General features: G+C 52.3%; 3 protein-coding genes across 7 annotated transcripts in view; 2 read left to right on the top strand and 1 right to left on the bottom strand.

The window, feature by feature from the left end:
- Positions 1 to 8,211, top strand: part of LOC115597682 (mitogen-activated protein kinase-binding protein 1-like) — a 20,084-nt gene extending 11,873 nt beyond the window's left edge. For 2 of the 5 annotated variants that reach the window (XM_030443852.1, XM_030443856.1), the window contains 12 exons: positions 2 to 135; positions 230 to 270; positions 343 to 498; positions 570 to 704; positions 797 to 924; positions 997 to 1,124; positions 1,305 to 1,496; positions 5,384 to 5,465; positions 5,648 to 6,021; positions 6,126 to 6,905; positions 7,028 to 7,113; positions 7,270 to 8,211. In XM_030443852.1, the coding sequence (XP_030299712.1) occupies positions 2 to 135; positions 230 to 270; positions 343 to 498; positions 570 to 704; positions 797 to 924; positions 997 to 1,124; positions 1,305 to 1,496; positions 5,384 to 5,465; positions 5,648 to 6,021; positions 6,126 to 6,905; positions 7,028 to 7,113; positions 7,270 to 7,509 (2,476 nt within the window). In that variant the 3' untranslated portion in view covers positions 7,510 to 8,211. The remainder of the gene's footprint in view (position 1; positions 136 to 229; positions 271 to 342; positions 499 to 569; positions 705 to 796; positions 925 to 996; positions 1,125 to 1,304; positions 1,497 to 5,383; positions 5,466 to 5,647; positions 6,022 to 6,125; positions 6,906 to 7,027; positions 7,114 to 7,269) is intronic. The other 3 variants (XM_030443855.1, XM_030443853.1, XM_030443857.1) reach the window with 3 other exon arrangements.
- Positions 8,212 to 8,429: 218 nt separating this feature from the next.
- Positions 8,430 to 18,376, bottom strand: LOC115566020 (heavy metal-binding protein HIP-like). Its single transcript, XM_030391764.1, has 9 exons — positions 18,337 to 18,376; positions 17,871 to 17,933; positions 14,471 to 14,533; positions 13,875 to 13,937; positions 13,282 to 13,344; positions 13,135 to 13,197; positions 12,995 to 13,057; positions 11,581 to 11,715; positions 8,430 to 8,838 (listed from the first exon to the last, which is right to left on the bottom strand). Exons 1-9 carry the CDS (start codon positions 18,374 to 18,376, stop codon positions 8,558 to 8,560), a joined length of 834 nt encoding a protein of 277 aa, XP_030247624.1. The 3' UTR covers positions 8,430 to 8,557.
- Positions 18,377 to 19,729: 1,353 nt separating this feature from the next.
- Positions 19,730 to 20,000, top strand: part of LOC115566019 (mitogen-activated protein kinase-binding protein 1-like) — a 15,139-nt gene continuing 14,868 nt past the window's right edge. The window contains exons 1-2 of the mRNA XM_030391762.1: positions 19,730 to 19,752; positions 19,886 to 19,965. Of these exons, the coding sequence (XP_030247622.1) occupies positions 19,730 to 19,752; positions 19,886 to 19,965 (103 nt within the window). The remainder of the gene's footprint in view (positions 19,753 to 19,885; positions 19,966 to 20,000) is intronic.

Genomic DNA, 20,000 nt, shown 5'->3' with positions numbered 1-20,000 from the left:
GCAGCAGCAGGGAGGCGCCGGCTCCTCGGGTCGTCACCATGTCTTCAGACAGCGACAAGGAGGAGGAAGAGGAGGAGGAGGAGGAGCTCTGCTGTCCTTATGTGGTCACAGCAGGCACTCTGGAGGAGGAGCCGGGTCGGTTCTGTCGCTGACTGTGTTTACATGGACCTTTTTATTTTAAAGATGGTTCTGAGAACAAAAATCATGAATCTTGTGTTTGCTCCTGCAGAAACGTGTGATGAGAAGTTCCCCGCTTTGGACGGCAGGAAGGTGAGTGGACACACCTGGTGACCATCACTGCAGACCATATATCACGTTATAACTATCGGTGTTTCTCCTCAGGAGGTGTTGGGGGGTCGACCTCCTCGTCGGCGCTGGTCCAGGAGGGCGGGCAGGTCTGAGGAGGGGGTCCTGATGGTGAAGTCCATGTTGGACCTGAGACTGTTGGACTCGTACCGCCCCGGCAGACAGGAGGAGACGCAGGAGGAGGAGGAGGAGGTACAGCTTCACACCAAACCTTTGTTCTACATTTAATGCAGCGTTTTTAACCTTTGGTCCCGCCCACTCAGGTTAAGACACGCCCCCTCGATGTAAGCGCCTCTTCCTGCAGCCAGAGGGGGAGGAGCCCAGGTGTGGAGGTGGGGCTACACAGGACCAATCAGGAGCTGGGGAGCACCGTCAGTCTGCAGGTCACCTCTGCATGGGTGAGAACACAACACAAGGTTTCATCATGATTCATGTCTCCATCGATGACGGGAGGCGAGGAAGTGATCCTGAGTTGATTCTGTTCGTCCAGGCGGAGGACAGTGAGATGAGGACCAATCAGAGGCCAGACTTCATCCATCTGTCCAATCACAGCCCAGACAGGGAGGAGCTGGTGCTGTATCCTGACCAATGGGAGGACAGAGTGAGCCTGGCTGAGAGGTAAGACGGCTGCATCATCAGGACAGACTCAGTTTAAGCCCCGCCCCAGTTAACCCCGCCTCTTGCTGTCAGTGAGTTCCAGGTGAAGGAGGCGTGTCCTGCTGCTGCAGGTGGCCGACAGGACAAACCGAGTCCTGACAGCGGCTGCTCGCTGGGCTTCAGCTCCAGTCTGTCCAGTCCAGTCAGACCTGCAGGAGACGGTGAGACTGCACGTCACTAGTGGAGTAAAAGTATAGGATCCCTCAAAATTGTAGTTTACCTGAGACACTTTACCAAAGTAATATTTTAACACGATATCTTCACTTTCACTCAAGTATGACTGTAGTTACTCTGGGTAATAGAGTACTCACAGACTGACCTGCCTCTGTGTCGTCTGTCAGAGTCGGAGCCCACAGAGCCTCTGAGTGTGGACGGGAACTCCTCTGAGCTGGAGGAGGATGAAGAGGAGGCAGCAGGAGGAGGAGCAGCAGGTGGAGGAGGAGTCAGAGCCGCTCAGCTCGTCCCTCAGACTCCGGACCAGGAGGCCTTCCTCAAGGAGCACTTTGTCACTCTGGCCGACCTCTCGGGCTCAGGTACCGACACCAGCAGCACTCATACACAAACTGATCCTGTGGGTTTGATCATGTGACCCGTGTAGGAGATACACTACTTAATAATAAAAGTAATTAATCACTGGTGATTAATAACACACTCGTAAATGGGGCACCGCCTCCGTTGTATAACTATTTGAATAATCCAGAGGAAATTACTCAAAATCCAACTTTACAAGTTTGGCTTGAACAGTTCAAATCAATTTCAAATCAATTTATTCAGTTTCAAAATCTATATTCAATCTCATATTCTGAAGCAAAGATTTCTTTACATAGATCCATCGGTTCTCCACATTAGAATTGACTTGCACAGACAACGACGAACGATTATAACGATTATATTATATATTTAAATGTTTATTAACTAAATAATCAGGGTAAAATAAATGAACTGACAATTTAGACAAACAACAACAGATAACAGAAAATGTAGAGATGGTAATGAATAAAGTAATAAGATTATGTGATCGTAGGTGGATCCTGAAATTATGGGTCAGCTTTTATATATTGAATATTACGGGAGTAAATTTTAATACTAACGAGACCCTAATCTCAATTCTCTGAAGTTTTAAAGATAGAAGTCAGAACTCAGACAGCAACCCGTTCTCACGTGTGTGGATCCAGCTGTATGGAGACGTTCAGCCTGCTTTGTCTGGGAGTCAGGAGGTCTTGAAGTCTGGTTTCCTCGAGTGTTCTGGGTTGAACTGCAGGCTCCCGTGTCGGTCCTGTGGCCAGAGGGAAGTCTGGTACTCTGTTGAGGAACTCTCGGTCCAAAGCCCAGTGGGATGTCTGCATTGGGAGCGCTGGGGGCAGAGCCGGCTTCTGAAGCAGACAATTACTGCAACGTCTTCATCAATGATCATCAGATAGTCTTGATAAAGACTTATTCTTCGTGGTTTCGAGTGGTGGTTCTTAAGTTCTGATTCTTAAACTAATTCAACTTCTTCTGGTTCAGGCGGTGATACCTAACGATAGGTTCAAAATCAAAAAGAAAAGAACTTCGCTCTGTTAAGAACTTTGATTAAAATGAAGCACTTAAAGCAGTGATTCAATTTGCTTGTCTTAGAGCTTGTCGCAAAAAAAAAAAAAGTAAACTTTAAAAAGAAAATAAGAGAGACTTCCAGTCGACTGCCACATGAAGTAGATGCACCGGCGAGAGCTCCTACCTACTCTGCCTTTTTTTTCACTCATTCACTCCTTTATTATGCAAACTGGACAACTATTAACTTAGCTATTAACTTTTCTTTAACCCACGCTTGCTTCGAAATGACTTCGCACCGCAGCAAGTCGGGGAAAAAAGACGACCAAGCCACTAGCTTGACCATGGAGGCTATTTCTGAGCTACTTGACCAGCACAGGCAGGCGCTAGCTAACGACTTTAAAGCTTCTTTAAAGCTTCTTTCAACCAGCTGGAAAACAAATTTGACCAGGTCCACTCCACATTTGACGAGCATGGCCAGCGCCTTTCGTCTCTCGAGCTTGCCACGGAGGACCTGAGCAGCAAGCTGAAAGCAACTCCAAGCTAACGGCTAAAGTCATCGACTTAGAGGGTCGCAGCAGAAGACGAAACATTCACATCCTGGGCCTAGCCGAGTCTATTGAAGGTGGGCAACCTACAGCTTTTTTCTCCGATTTGCTGTGCAAGGTTTTTGGAAAGGAGACGCTCCCATCTCCGCCCGAGATTGACAGAGCCCATCGTTTGCTAACAGCAAAACCGGCCCCTGGACAGAGACTGTAACCAGTCATTCTCCGTCTGCACCGCTACCAGGTCAAGGACCTCCTGATCCGCGAGGCCTGCCATAGAGGGAAGCTGGAGTACCGCGGCCAGCAAGTTCGAGTGGTCGACGACTACAGCCCCGAAGTTTTGAGCCAGCGAGCCGAGTACAAAGAAGTCGTGGCAGATCTCTACAACCGAGGGCTCAGACCTTCTCTCCTGTATCCGGCACGGCTCCGTATCACACTTACCGACGGAGACAAGAAGTGGCTATGCTCGACCGATGAGGCGCGGAAATACATCGATGGCCTTCCTCCTCTAACTTAGTGAGAGGAAAGCCCGCCAGAGCCTATACTAACCTTTTGAAGCAGCATATTACTTTTTTATTCTGCTAAATGACTTTATAGTGTTAATGGTGCATAAGAGATTTTAAAGGAGTGTTTTCTTTTCTTATGTTTGTGCTCCTAGAACAGTTCAAATGTGGTCTTAGGAGTGTTGAGTGCATTCTAACATTAAAATAAGGACCTGAAGATTTTGGGTGCAAGTGACAGGAAGATTTTTTGTGGGGGGTAAATAATGAGTGTTTTGAAGAGCTTGCTGCTATGTTCTTGGGCAGCTGTCTTGTTGTGGGGTGGGTGGGTAAGGGGAGGCTTTTCTTATGCCAGTACTGGTTTATTAACCTACACAAGCCATGTACAGCTCATTTTTGGTTCTTTATGTCCTTTATGTTCCTGGAGTTTTGATATCATTTGTTTTTATCAGTCTGCACTTTCAGTCGAAGACAGTGGATAGATCGTTAAACTTTGTTAGCTGGAATGTCAAGGGTCTAAACCACCCTGTTAAAAGGTGGAGGGTATTTTCACTCATAAAACAGTTTTAACCAGCATTTATTTTTTTGCAAGAGACACACATCCGCAGTTCTGATAACACCCGCCTGATGTCGTGGTGGGCGGGGCAGCACTTCCATTCCTCATTCCAAGCAAAGGCCAGGGGGTTTCAATCCTAGTTGATCAAAACATCCCCTTTGTGCATCACAATGTTATATCAGATGCCAACGGCCGCTTTGTCTCAGGGAAATTATACAATATAATGAAGATGCTCACCAATGTTTATGCTCCAAATGTAGACGATGTCAGTTTTTTGGAACGCTTTTTTTCTTCTCCCGGATTTGAGCTCACATTCTCTTATACTTGGTGGGGATTTCAGTTGTTGGTTAGATCCCGTGCTGGACTTCTCTTCTCCCAACCCTGACTCAGTTAGTAGGTCTGCCTCATTCATCCAGTCCTGTTTATCCAATTTCGGTGTCTCTGATGTCTGGCGTTCCCTCCATCCAAATAAGAGAGAGTACTCCTTCTTCTTGCACGTTCACCATACCTTCACTAGGATTGATTACTTTTTCATTGATAAAGAACCATTGGCGCGCTCCTGTGCTGATCAGGGCATAGTGATATCAGATCATGGTCCTATCTTTGGCTTTGCCTGACCTTCCTCAAGTTAAAAAACACTGGCGCTTTAATTCAACTCTCCTCTCAGACAATGATTTTGTAAACTTTATGAAAGAACATATATCCTTCTTCTTTCAGACAAATACCTCCCCGGATACATCCAGTCTAGTAGTTTGGGATGCTCTTAAAGCGTACCTCAGGGGGCAAACTATTTCGTACACTGCAAATATGAAGAAAAAGGCCCACCGAGAACGATTAGAACTAGCCGATCAAAATAAGGAAATAGATAAACAATATGCTCAAGTTAAAAACCCTGACCTATATAAAACGCGAGTGGAGCTTCAAACCAAATTTAATCTGGCCTCAACTTATCTTGTTAAACGCCAGCTCTCAAGGAGTAAGAGTTTGTTCTATGTCCACATTGAAAAATCTGGGAAATTGTTAGCTAATCAGCTGAGAGGCCTCAAAGCAAAGAGTCACATTACGAATATCAAAATGGAGGATGGTAAGACTACTTCAGATAATGCAAAGATTAATGACACATTCAGGAGTTACTACTCCCAACTCTACACCTCTGAATTTTCAACAGTGTTGTATTGATGGAAGATTTTCTGAATTATTAGAATGAGACAGTAAAATGAGATTAGATGAGACCCGTGTGTTTGATCATGTGACCCGTGTGTTTGATCATGTGACCCGTCTGTTGACAGGAAGTCCCAGCAGAGCGTCTCACAGCTCCAGTGAGAGTCTCAGCATCTCCTCCAGGTTCCTGTCCCAGAGTTCAGCTGGAAGGTATGACATCACAGCATGATCAGTGACATCACAGCATGATCAGTGACATCACAGCATGATCAGTGACATCACAGCATGATCAGTGACATCACAGCATGATCAGTGACCTGAACACGACTGTGAACCTGTAAGAACTTCTGGTTCTGTTTGTTGTAACACTGCCTGCTTTTGGTTCTCCTCAGTCGTACAGTTCTTCCTCTACCATCTCGGACCAACGGGGCAGGAGGGGGGGAGGTGAAGGCCCGGCCTCTGGTCTCAGAGGTCCGACCTCTGATGGAGCAGAATCACACTCAGGAGAGGAGGGTCTCCTGGAACCAGGACCAGACGCAGCTTTCATCTGAGGATCCAGATCAGCACCAAAGCCAGACGGGGGAGCAGGAGACCTCCTCGGCTCAGCATGCCCAACGGACTTCCCCCCTGAAGAAGAAGGTCCAGACCATGGTCCAGGAGTCCAGAAGAAACCTGGGTCCAACGGCCCGCGCTGCCGCCTCCCATCTGAACTCCTCCTCAGGACTCCGGAAGGCTCAGTCAGTCCAGAACCTGCTGACAGACACAGGTACACCTTCCAGACTCTGAAACAGAAAACAGTTTAAAATATTCCAGAACCAGATCTGAACCGGTCTTGAATGTCTTACCTTGTCTCTCTGGCTCGTCCCTCAGGTGACTCCGCCTCCTCCTCGGTGTCTCGGCCCTCCAGAGAAGTCTCCCCTCAGCCGCTCCTCCCCCCTCAGCGTCCCACCACCCTCCCCTCCTCCCCCAGACGGCCCCCGTCTATAGCCACGCCCATTCCGAGACCAAGCCCGGCCTCCCCGAAGTCGCCACAGCAGGAGACAGCCGCCGTCACCTCGACACCAGCCCCGTCTGCTGTCTCCACCCCCAGGAAGTCCTCCTCTTCCTCCGCTGCCGCCTCCATGCCGTCGGCTCGCTCCTACATGAGCCCAACCGCTAGCTCCATGGCCAAGATGTCGCGCTCCGTCTCCGTGGGCGACGGCCTCAACGCCGATCCCGGCGAGGACCCCTCAGTGACATCATCCTCCTCTCAGGTCAAAGAGACTCCGCCTCCTCTTGTTGCCGTGGTGCCCTCAAGCGCCGCAGTGGCCACACCCCCTCACGCCACCGTCGTCCCCGTTGTAGTCGCCTCCCCGTCTCTGGGTAACCATGGTAACCAGGCGGCGGCTCCCCCCCGCAGCCTCCAGGCTCGAGTCCCGGGCAGCAGCAGACCGCTCCCCGACAAGCCTTCCATCGCCTCCTTTACTCCACCCTCCGCCTTGTCTTCATCGGCACGGCCTCCTCCCATCTCCGTCTCCCCCCTGACTCCCCCCCGGCAGGAGGAGGAGCCTCAGAGAGACGACACAGGTTTGGACCCTCCACCTCCTCTTCATCCTTTCATCCTGTCATCTCTCCGTTGGGGCTCTGCCTCCTCTTCCTCCACACTGACGGGTGAGATGCTTCTGTTTCCCCTTCTTCTCCTTCCTCTTCTTCTTCTTTGTCGTCTCTCCCTCCATCAACAGACGATTGTTTAGAACAAAATGTGAAAAGAAACTCTCCCTCTCTCTGCACAGACCAGCCAATCAGTGTGGAGACCTGCAGAGCTCTGACCAATGAGCTGCAGAGCTGCTTCAAGAGAGCGACACACCTGTACAGGAGGGTGAGTGTGACGTTCACTCAGGACGATTCACACGTTTGAATACTATGAATCTAAAATAAAAATATAAAATACTCAGAAAGACGAATGGAGATTGGTTGGTGGTTCTGCTGACATCATCAGTGACATCACTCACCTGTCTCTCTCGCTCCCCTTCAGGTGAGCGGCTCCTCCCTTGATGACGCCGCCCCCGACCAGCGTCAGATGGCTGTCGTCCTATCAGAGGCCTTCCAGGCCATGAGGGCGGAGCTTGATTGCCTGCCGCTCGGTGCACCGAGCATGCTGGGAGTGGAGGGGGGGCTGGGAGGAGTGGGGGAGGCAAAGACTGCGGCTCTGCTGGAGGAGTACTCACTGCTCCTCCTGCAGGCCGTCAGCAGGAGGCTCGACACACAGCACTAGACTCCTCCTCCTCTTCATCGCCTCCTCCTGCTGACGGCCAGGGCCTCCAGACAACACTAAACTCCTCTTCGTCTTCCTCCTTTTACTTCTTGTTTATTTTATTCTTTATTACCTCCTCCTCTTCATCACCTCCTCCTGCTCCTCTTCATCACAGATTAGGGATCTGAAGCCATTTTGTTTTGGATTCTGGACGGTTCTGTTCTCCAGTCTTAACGAGCGACACCTCGAGTCTTTGAACCGAGTTTTTAGAAGCTTCTGAACTTTTTATCGAAGTTGTTTTTTAAAGATGTTTTTCCGACATTTTGAAGATTTTTCTCTGTTTTCATTCCCGTCGTTTGGATTATTGATCTTCTATTGATTATTATGTAGAAACACTAGAGACTTTTTAAAGGAGCAAACAGCAATACGAGATGTTTTGAACAAACTTTATTGTTCGATTATTTAATGTAAATGTTTTTTCCTGAGTTCACTTGAACGTGAAGCAGACTTCCTGTTTCTGATGAACGTTTGTATTTATTTCAGACTACTGACGACTCACCTGGACCAGACTTCACCGACCAACATGTTTTTATAAATCATGGCGTCTGATGGAGGATGTACATTTTTATAACTGTTGTAGAGAAACACTTTACAGGTTGTTGTAACACTCACAGGTCAAAGTTCACTTTGTTTTTGTCAAATTTAATAAAAGTTTGAGACTTATTTTGTTTTTTATGAGAATTTTGTCTTCAGAACAGTTTCTGGCTGCTCATTGGATGCCTGTTTTGATATGAACCCAGATCTTCTGTTAATAACAAGCTAATAGGCTGCTTAGCTCCACAGCTAGCAGCAGTTACTTCAAATTCTGTCCTTTTTTTAATATATATTACACATATTTAGACGTTATTTTAATGTTTATTAATGTTAATTAGCTTCAGAGATGTAAACGTGTTTCTTTGACAGACAGGAAGTCACTATCAAAACAAAAGTCCACTCCTTTAGTTCCAGTCTGATAGCTGATTTTGAGTTTGTTAGAGAGGAGGTCTCACTCCTACCCTGATCCAGGAGGTCAGAGGGGGAACAGCAGGAAGCCGGAGAACACGCTGAAGTTTCGGGAGTCGTCGTAGAGACGGTAGCTTGCCGGCAAACTGAGGCAGACTGCGTCGCCCTCCTCCAGCTGTAGAGCCACGCCGTTGGATGTGGAGGCGTAGCCACCGTGGTTGTTGAGGTCCAGGTTGAAGATGATTGGCTGGTTGTTCCTGTACAGGTAGAGACCCATGTAGCCTTTGAGGTAATCTGCAGCCGTGAAGCTGAAGAAGTAAAGTCCTCTGACAGGAGCAGTGAACACACCTGACAGACACAGAGCAGGGCGGAGTTAACACACCTGACAGACACAGAGCAGGGCGGAGTTAACACACTGACTGACACAGAGCAGGGCGGAGTTAACACACCTGACAGACACAGAGCAGGGCGGAGTTAACACACCTGACAGACAGAGCAGGGCGGAGTTAACGCACCTGACAGACACAGAGCAGGGCGGAGTTAACACACCTCACAGACACAGCAGGGCGGAGTTAACACACCTCACAGACACAGCAGGGCGGAGTTAACACACCTCACAGACACAGAGCAGGGCGGAGTTAACACACCTGACAGACAGAGCAGGGCGGAGTTAACACACCTGACAGACACAGAGCAGGGCGGAGTTAACACACCTGACAGACACAGAGCAGGGCGGAGTTAACACACCTCACAGACACAGCAGGGCGGAGTTAACACACCTCACAGACAGAGCAGGGCGGAGTTAACACACTGACAGACACAGAGCAGGGCGGAGTTAACACACCTGACAGACACAGAGCAGGACGGAGTTAACACACCTCACAGACACAGAGCAGGGCGGAGTTAACGCACCTGACAGACACAGAGCAGGGCGGAGTTAACACACCTGACAGACACAGAGCAGGGCAGAGTTAACGCACCTGACAGACACAGAGCAGGGCGGAGTTAACACACCTCACAGACACAGAGCAGGGCGGAGTTAACACACCTCACAGACACAGAGCAGGGCGGAGTTAACACACCTCACAGACACACAGCAGGGCGGAGTTAACACACCTGACAGACACAGAGCAGGGCGGAGTTAACACACCTGACAGACACAGCAGGGCGGAGTTAACACACTGACAGACACAGAGCAGGGCGGAGTTAACGCACCTGACAGACACAGAGCAGGGCGGAGTTAACACACCTCACAGACACAGAGCAGGGCGGAGTTAACGCACCTGACAGACACAGAGCAGGGCGGAGTTAACGCACCTGACAGACACAGAGCAGGGCGGAGTTAACACACCTGACAGACACAGAGCAGGGCGGAGTTCACACACCTGACAGACACAGAGCAGGGCGGAGTTAACACACCTGACAGACACAGAGCAGGGCGGAGTTAACACACCTGACAGACACAGAGCAGGGCGGAGTTAACACACCTCACAGACACAGAGCAGGGCGGAGTTAACACACCTGACAGACACAGAGCAGGGCGGAGTTCACACACCTGACAGACACAGAGCAGGGCGGAGTTAACACACCTGACAGACACAGAGCAGGGCGGAGTTAACACACCTGACAGACACAGAGCAGGGCGGAGTTAAAGGTCCCATATTAACAGTTTTTCATCGGTTTCACACAGCTGTCAGAGGTCCAACAACACTGTATTGCACCAAACCATCTGTGGTTCTGAATGTCAGCTGTTTAAAAGTGGCTCTACTGACAGCAGCTGTTTCTGTGCCTGCACCTTTAAATGCTAATGAGCTCCGTCTGTCACCGCTTGCCCTGCTGCTACACGCCCCTCTCAGGGAGACGATGCCTCTTACGGTAGCGGTAGCGGTAGCATGCGCTAATGTTACGGTGGATGTATCGCTATGGCTCGCAGAGATGCTTCGTTCAACTGAACCAGTTTGACCCAGAATCGGACCCAGAAGGAGAGGCTCCGGAAGAAGTACAGACTCTGCGGCTTCAGCAGGACGTTTCAGAACGGTTAGTGTGTCTGAATAATTTTTGCGAAAGCTAAAGTTGTTTGTCTCCAACAGTCTCCAAACTCTTGGACACTGTTCGCATCGTCTCTGTCTCCAGTCTGCACGTTTCCAGACTTTTTACTGTGACAGCCAAGCTCCCTCGTTATATTATTAACATAAAACTCGCTTCAAATGCCATAACATAGCGGACCGAAGCGGAGCTAACTAGTTAGCTAGTTTCCAGCTGACTTCACCATAACGTTACTCATCGGCAAGTGTAAATACTATCAAACCGCGGCGACACTTACCTGTGGCTCGGGTGCAGTTGCTGGGTCCGGTATGGTTGGGACTGATCCTTTTATGAGGGTCAGTGTCGAGGCAAAGCCAGCTTTGTACTGACACTCGTTACTGAAGCAGTCAGATGTAAAGAGGTTAGCACACACATACAAGCTAACACGAACCGCAGCCGGCACGTTGTCATTAAAAATGAAACACAACCACGGTCTCTTCTGTTGTTCTGTAGCTGGGACAGAATATAGGCACTGATGTTAATTTATACAACCAACAACAGAGTAACTGCGTGTCTAGCTCTGAGCGACGACATTGTGAAACACCGCTGTCTCTCCGCTGGACACACGGAACTTCACCTCGGGGATGAACGCCCCCCTCTCTGATATCTCCTATCACCGCTCAGAGGAGGCGGGGCTACGATAATGACTCCTTTCCTTACGTAACGACAGGAGCAGAATCTGAACAGCCTGTAGGAGCGCCGTGTTACCAGTGGGTGGACCACAGGCTCAGCGAGGACCAGCTTATATATGTAGAGAGCAGAGAAAACCTGTTTGTCATAATATGAGACCTTTAACACACCTGACAGACACAGAGCAGGGCGGAGTTAACACACCTGACAGACACAGAGCAGGGCGGAGTTAACACACCTGACAGACACAGAGCAGGGCGGAGTTAACACAGTCACACAGGAGGGAGGGTTTAAAGGAGAAGTCCATCAAAAAAGATGAGATCACATGACATCGTCTATCTACGTATATATCCAACCAGCTGAAGTACACGTCACCTGCGGTCTGGTTGTAGGCTCCGCCCACGTTGGTGATGACTTTGGAGAAGATCAGAGTCGTCTCCTTGTCAAACGGTCCAACTGATCCTGAATCAGTCAGACCGGCTGAGAACGCCACCTTCAGCTCCAGCCCACCTTTTAAAACACACATTCAACAGTATGGAAGTCCTGAGGGGACAAATCTAAATCTCAGTTTTCTCTCCTAAATTCAGAAGAACTGAAGGAAAATAAAGATGATCTTTAGAAGTTCCTTCATTTTCTCCATCTTCAGACTTTTTATGTGTGAAACAGATTAAAATAGTTTAGTCTTTGAAATAAATAACTTTTCCTGCTGCCACAAACTTTTTCCTCTTTCACACATTCAATAAACATTTTACATTTATATTTATATTTACATTTACATTCAGGGCATTTAGCAGACACTTTTGTTCAAAGCGACTTACAATGAGAACATTTGTCACAAGAGAGAAACCACGACATCACTGTCGATGGAGTAAAAGACATATAGAAACAACTGTCAAGCCGTCATCTGAGGATCATAACTGCTGTTTGTCAAAGACGAGTGCATAGGGCTGCACGATATTGGAAAAAACTTACATTGAGATTTTTTTTTAACCCTGCGATATATATTATGATGTGAAAATATACAGGAATTTTCATCAGATGAGCTGAATAGCACTTTATGTTATGCTGCACTGCTGCTATCTTGTGGAAAGTTAACCTGGACTGATCTTACCTCCTTTTCTCAGTGTTTTGAGTATGTCTGTGTTTTAGAGATATTCTTATTGTTATCTTTTATTGCTTTCTTTTATTGTGCTGAATTGAATGACAATAAACAAAACTTGGACCTGTTGTGCTCTCCATCTTAAAATGGAACATTCTAGCTTCATAATTACATTAAGTAACTAACAATGAGTGATAAACAGGTTATTCAATGACTGAAATCTGTTTCTTTGTTTTGCTGCTTCAGCACACTGAATTAGAACTAATGTGATTGGTGGATGCAGAGTCTGCATGCACAGTGTGTGTCAGGTTCCTTTGAGATTAGATGAGTTCATTTGCCTCCTGCATCGCAGGTCCTGCGTTGTGACTCTATCACACATCGCGATGATGATGCGAAAACGATATATCGTGCAGCTCTACAGGTGCATATACTTTTTTCAGGGTTGGAGGTTGGAGGGAGTCGTGCTCTGTGGGGTCGAGGTGAAGTCTGAACAAATGAGTCTGGAGTCTTCTGCTGAAGAACGTCTGCGCTCGTCCTTCAGGGCTTCCGTACAATAAGCATTGAAAAACAGGACGATGAAGATTTTTTCGTCGGCAGATGTTCGAACAATAAAACAAACCAACCTCACGACTGAAAATAAATGTTGACAGATTTCTTTCTTGAGTTGCACCGAAGTCTTAAAGTCCAAACCTGAGTTTGTGTCTGTGAGCTCCTGCAGACGATCGTCAGTCTGATTCAGTCTGAGGCCAAAACCTGCAACAGAACCAGGATGAGACAGAAACACAGAAACCTGACCCGTGTGTTTGAGACATGTTCACCTGCAGTGTTACCTGTGTTCTCTGTCTCCAGGTGTTCCAGCTGTTTCTCACAGATGCTCAGTCGGAGCTGCAGAGCTGAACAGGAAACAGTAACTATCAGATTTATCAATAATCATCATCAAGTGTGTTGTACAAACTGTGAAGGGAATCAATCTGAACCTGTGGTGCTGTTCAGTCCGTCTGTCAGTCTGGACTCAACGGAGGAGAGTTGATCCAACTGAGCTGAAAACACAAAACACTTCAGGAGCAACTCGTGTCCGTAACGTAGCATCACGCTAACGTCCAGTTTCACTAACTTCAGCTGATCATCACTGAAACAGAACAAAGCACTTTGTTCTGACGTTTCCTCGCTGTCACACGAAGACAACAAAGAACCAGAACTTTATTTCATTTGTGACGGGAAAAAAATCATGACTGTAACTGAAAAACTGAAATCAAGAACAGTTTTTAAAGAAAATGTATTTGTGTGAAATCAGGAGGAATAAAGTTTTCAGGAGAAAATGTTTTCAGAGGTTTTTGTTCTGACCAGAACAGTGGTCAGAACCAGTACTGGTTCTGGTACCAGTATAAAGTTTACAGAGACTTTTTTCTTCTTTTGCCAGAACTTTAATTATCTGAAAGCTTTCTTTTGACATTTTCACCGATTAAAAAAGAAACTGACATAAAGATTAAACAACAGAACAAATCATTTCGATCAGATGTAGAACTGTTGTTCTGACCCATCCGGGCCTCTGTACATCAGAGACTCTCACCTGAACTCTGAGTCTGCAGCGCCAGCAGCAGGCGGTCGGCGCCGCTCAGCCGCCGCTCGAACACTGCAAACAAAACCAACTGTCAGAAACACGAAGCAGCTCAACATTCAGAGCCGACACAGTTACTCTCTAAAATACAGTCATTAATGTAATCCAAGTATCACAATATTACAGTGTAACTTGATTACACAGTTACTTTTAGATTACATCCATACCAAACCGTTAAAAAAGACCAGAGGCGAGAAAGGAATCAGATTACCCTGTTCCATGACCAGGCCTCCGGTAATCTGATTCCATGTATTCTGTTACTCTCTGAGCCTATAGTTACTTTACATAACCACCTATTTTGCGTATATAAAGTAATCTATTACATTGCAGGCTCAGTATTTTCTTATATATGGACGTGTTGTTGTTCACTGTTGTGTTTTATAAACATTGTGTAAATATTTATCCACCACATGAAGTAATCATGTACTCTGGTACTGTACTTGATTACTTTTATGTTTTAGTGTGTTACAGGTACTTTTACTGCAGTAAAGTATCTGAGTACTTCCTCCCAACACGAGAGTATAAAGTTATAAATAATAACTTCAGACCTGTCGTGTTTCTCTGCAGCTCCTGGATCAGATCTTCTCCGTCTCTCAGTCTGATCTGAAAACCTGAACAGAGGAAAATAATTCAATCAATCAATCAATCAATCAATCTTTATTTGCACAGCAGCAAGCCACAACATCATCTCCTGACACGTTCCATATTGATCAGGTCCAAACCGAAGTCCTGATTGATGTTTCTACAGAGACCCGACATGAGGCAGCACTCGGTGTCAGCAGAGGATCAACCATCAACACAAACTGAAGTCTGAAGGTCAGAAACATGAAAATAGTTCAACATAAACCAGGACCACGTCTTCAGACAGCTGCCCCCCCTACAGGCCTCTGCTGCCCCCCCTACAGGCCTCTGCTGCCCCCTACAGGCCTCTGCTGCCCCCTACAGGCCTCTGCTGCCTACTGCAGGCCTCTGCTGCCCCCTACAGGCCTCTGCTGCCCCCTACAGGCCTCTGCTGCCCCCCCTACAGGCCTCTTCTGCCCCCTACAGGCCTCTGCTGCCTACTGCAGGCCTCTGCTGCCCCCTACAGGCCTCTGCTGCCTCTACAGGCCTCTGCCCCCCCCTACAGGCCTCCGCCGCCCCCTACAGGCCTCTGCCCCCCCTGCAGGCCTCTGCTGCCCCCTACAGGCCTCTGCTGCCTCTACAGGCCTCTGCCCCCCCCTACAGGCCTCCGCCGCCCCCTACAGGCCTCTGCCCCCCCTACAGGCCTCTGCTGCCCCCTACAGGCCTCCGCCGCCCCCTACAGGCCTCCGCCGCCCCCTACAGGCCTCCGCCGCCCCTACAGGCCTCTGCTGCCCCCCCTACAGGCCTCTGCTGCCCCCTACAGGCCTCTGCTGCCCCCCCTACAGGCCTCTGCTGCCCCCTACAGGCCTCTGCTGCCCCCTACAGGCCTCTGCTGCCTACTGCAGGCCTCTGCTGCCCCCTACAGAGCCTCTGCTGCCCCCTACAGGCCTCTGCTGCCTACTGCAGGCCTCTGCTGCCCCCTACAGGCCTCTGCTGCCCCCCCTACAAGGCCTCTGCTGCCCCTCTACAGGCCTCTGCTGCCCCCCCTACAGGCCTCTTCTGCCCGCCCCTACAGGCCTCTGCTGCCTACCTGCAGGCCTCTCTGCCCCCTACAGGCCTCTGCTGCCCCCTACAGGCCTCTGCTGCCTCTACAGGCCTCTGCCCCCCCCTACAGGCCTCCGCCGCCCCCTACAGGCCTCTGCCCCCCCTACAGGCCTCTGCTGCCCCCTACAGGCCTCCGCCGCCCCCTACAGGCCTCCGCCGCCCCCTACAGGCCTCTGCTGCCCCCCTACAGGCCTCTGCCCCCCCTACAGGCCTCTGCTGCCCCCTACAGGCCTCTGCTGCCCCTACAGGCCTCTGCTGCCTACTGCAGGCCTCTGCTGCCCCCTACAGGCCTCTGCTGCCCCCCCTACAGGCCTCTTCTGCCCCCTACAGGCCTCTGCTGCCTACTGCAGGCCTCTGCTGCCCCCTACAGGCCTCTGCTGCCCCCTACAGGCCTCCGCCGCCCCCTACAGGCCTCCGCCGCCCCCTACAGGCCTCTGCTGCCCCCCCTACAGGCCTCTGCTGCCCCCCTACAGGCCTCTGCTGGCCCCCCCCCCCCCTACAGGCCTCTGCTGCCCCCTACAGGCCTCCGCCGCCCCCTACAGGGCCTCTGCTGCCTACTGCAGGCCTCTGCTGCCCCCTACAGGCCTCTGCTGCCCCCTACAGGCCTCTGCTGGCCTACTGCAGGCCTCTGCTGCCCCCTACAGGCCTCTGCTGCCCCCTACAGGCCTCTGCTGCCCCCCCTACAGGCCTCTCCTGCCCCCTACAGGCCCTAGCTGCCTACTGCAGGCCTCTGCTGCCCCCTACAGGCCTCTGCTGCCCCCTCCAGCCCTCTGCTGCCTCTACAGGGCCTCTGCCCCCCCCTACAGGCCTCCGCCGCCCCCTACAGGCCTCTGCCCCCCCTACAGGCCTCTGCTGCCCCCTACAGGCCTCCGCCGCCCCCTACAGGCCTCCGCCGCCCCCTACAGGCCTCTGCTGCCCCCCCTACAGGCCTCTGCCCCCCCTACAGGCCTCTGCTGCCCCCTACAGGCCTCTGCTGCCCCTACAGGCCTCTGCTGCCTACTGCAGGCCTCTGCTGCCCCCTACAGGCCTCTGCTGCCCCCCCTACAGGCCTCTTCTGCCCCCTACAGGCCTCTGCTGCCTACTGCAGGCCTCTGCTGCCCCCTACAGGCCTCTGCTGCCCCCTACAGGCCTCTGCTGCCTCTACAGGCCTCTGCCCCCCCCCTACAGGCCTCCGCCGCCCCCTACAGGCCTCTGCTGCCCCCCCCTACAGGGCCTCTGCTGCCCCCTACAGGCCTCCGCCGCCCCTACAGGCCTCCGCCGCCCCCTACAGGCCTCTGCTGCCCCCCCTAACAGGCCTCTTGCCCCCCCCCTACAGGGCCTCTGCCGCCCCCTACAGGCCTCTGCTGCCCCTACAGGCCTCTGCTGCCTACTGCAGGCCTCTGCTGCCCCCTACAGGCCTCTGCTGCCCCCTACAGGCCTCTGCTGCCCCCCCTACAGGCCTCTTCTGCCCCCCTACAGGCCTCTGCTGCTGCCTACTGCTGCAAGGCCTCTGCTGCCCCCTACAGGCCTCTGCTGCCCCTACAGGCCTCTGCTGCCTACTGCAGGCCTCTGCTGCCCCCTACAGGCCTCCGCTGCCCCCTACAGGCCTCTGCTGCCTCTACAGGCCTCTGCCCCCCCCTACAGGCCTCCGCCGCCCCCTACAGGCCTCTGCCCCCCCTACAGGCCTCTGCTGCCCCCTACAGGCCTCCGCCGCCCCCTACAGGCCTCCGCCGCCCCCTACAGGCCTCTGCTGCCCCCCCTACAGGCCTCTGCTGCCCCCTACAGGCCTCCGCCGCCCCCTACAGGCCTCTGCCCCCCCTACAGGCCTCCGCCGCCCCCTACAGGCCTCCGCCGCCCCCTACAGGCCTCTGCCGCCCCCTACAGGCCTCTGCCCCCCCTACAGGCCTCTGCTGCCCCCTACAGGCCTCCGCCGCCCCCTACAGGCCTCCGCCGCCCCCTACAGGCCTCTGCTGCCCCCCTACAGGCCTCTGCTGCCCCCTACAGGGCCTCCCGCCGCCCCCTACAGGCCTCCGCCGCCCCCTACAGGCCTCTGCTGCCCCCCCCTACAGGCCTCTCTGCCCCCTACAGGCCTCCGCCGCCCCCTACAGGCCTCTGCTGCCCCCTACAGGCCTCGGCCCCCCCTACAGGCCTCCGCCGCCCCCTACAGGCCTCCGCCGCCCCCTACAGGCCTCTGCCGCCCCCTACAGGCCTCTGCTGCCCCCTACAGGCCTCTGCTGCCCCTACAGGCCTCTGCTGCCCCTACAGGCCTCTGCTTGAAGACTCACCTGAGCTGTGAGGACTCACCTGAGCTGAGACTCTCTGCAGCATCTAGTCTGGACCGGATTTCCATCAGCAGGGCGGACTGATCTGCGGAGAGAAAAAACAACATGGAGGTCACTGAACATCTCTGGTACTGTTGGACTGACACTGGTCACAGGCAGCTTCATGTCGTGTTCTGGACTCTAGAACCCTTCAGGCCTCTGCTGCCCCCTACAGGTCTCTGTTGCCCCCTTCAGGCCTCTGCCCCCCCTTCAGGCCTCTGTTGCCCCCTACAGGTCTGTGTTGCCCCCTACAGGCCTCTGCTGCCCCCTTACAGGCCTCTGCCCCCCCTTACAGGCCTCTGCCCCCCCTACAGGCCTCTGCTGCCTCCTAAAGGCCTCTGCCCCCCTTACAGGCCTCTGCTGCCCCCTACAGACCTCTGCTGCCCCCTACAGGCCTCTGCCCCCCCTACAGGCCTCTGCTGCCCCCTACAGGCCTCTGCCCCCCCTACAGGCCTCTGCTGCCCCTGAGCCTGAGCCTTGAAGACTCATCTGAGCCTTTAGGACTCACATGATTCTTGAAGACTCACCTGAGCGTTGAGGACTTGCCTGAGCCTTGAGGACTTGCCTGAGCCTTGAGGACTCACCTGATCTGTGAGGACTCACCTGAGCTGTGAGGACTCACCTGAGCCTTGAAGACTCACCTGAGCCTTGAGGACTCACCTGTGCTGAGACTCTCTGCAGCATCTAGTCTGGACCGGATTTCCATCAGCAGGGCGGACTGATCTGCGGAGAGAAAAAACAACATGGAGGTCACTGAACATCTCTGGTACTGTTGGACTGACACTGGTCACAGGCAGCTTCATGTCGTATTCTGGACTCTAGAACACGACACCCTTCAGGCCTCTGCTGCCCCCTACAGGTCTCTGTTGCCCCCTTCAGGCCTCTGTTGCCCCCTTCAGGCCTCTGTTGCCCCCTACAGGTCTCTGTTGCCCCCTTCAGGCCTCTGCTGCCCCCTACAGGTCTCTGTTGCCCCCTTCAGGCCTCTGTTACCCCCTATAGGTCTATGTTGCCCCCTACAGGCCTCTGCTGCCCCCTTACAGGCCTCTGTTACCCCCTACAGGTCTCTGTTGCCCCCTTCAGGCCTCTGTTACCCCTACAGGTCTATGTTACCCCCTACAGGCCTCTGTTACCCCTTACAGGCCTCTGTTACCCCCTACAGGTCTATGTTGCCCCCTACAGGCCTCTGTTGCCCCGTACAGGTCTATGTTGCCCCCTTCAGGCCTCTGTTACCCCCTTCAGGCCTCTGTTGCCCCTACAGGCCTCTGCTGCCCCCTACAGGTCTATGTTGCCCCCTTCTGGCCTCTGCTGCCCCTACAGGCCTCTGTTGCCCCCTACAGGTCTATGTTGCCCCCTTCAGGCCTCTGTTGCCCCCTACAGGTCTATGTTGCCCCCTCAGCCTCTGTTGCCCCCTACAGGTCTATGTTACCCCCTTCAGGCCTCTGTTACCTCCTTCAGGCCTCTGTTGCCCCCTACAGGTCTATGTTGCCCCTTTCTGGCCTCTGCTGCCCCCTACAGGCCTCTGTTGCCCCCTACAGGTCTATGTTGCCCCCTTCAGGCCTCTGTTGCCCCCTACAGGTCTATGTTGCCCCCTTCAGGCCTCTGTTGCCCCCTACAGGTCTATGTTACCCCCTTCAGGCCTCTGTTACCTCCTTCAGGCCTCTGTTGCCCCCTACAGGTCTCTGTTACCCCCTTCAGGCCTCTGTTACCCCCTTCAGGTCTCTGTTGCCCCCTACAGGCCATCTGAGCCTTGAGGACTCACCTGTGCTGAGACTCTCTGCAGCATCTAGTCTGGACCGGATTTCTGTCAGCAGGGCGGACTGATCTGCGGAGAGAAAAAACAACATGGAGGTCACTGAACATCTCTGGTACTGTTGGACTGACACTGGTCACAGGCAGCTTCATGTCGTGTTCTGGACTCTAGAACACGACACCCTTCAGGCCTCTGCTGCCCCCTACAGGTCTCTGCTGCCCCCTACAGGCCTCTGCTGCCCCCTTCAGGCCTCTGCTGCCCCCTACAGGTCTGTCTTGCCCCCTACAGGTCTTTCTTGCCCCCTACAGGCCTCTGTTGCCCCCTACAGGTATGTGTTTGCCCCCTACAGGCTGCTTTAGAACA

This window comes from Sparus aurata, chromosome 16 (genome assembly GCF_900880675.1).
Source record: "Sparus aurata chromosome 16, fSpaAur1.1, whole genome shotgun sequence".
In the NCBI taxonomy this organism is placed as follows: domain Eukaryota; kingdom Metazoa; phylum Chordata; class Actinopteri; order Spariformes; family Sparidae; genus Sparus; species Sparus aurata.
This window is presented reverse-complemented; position numbering and strand designations above follow the sequence as displayed.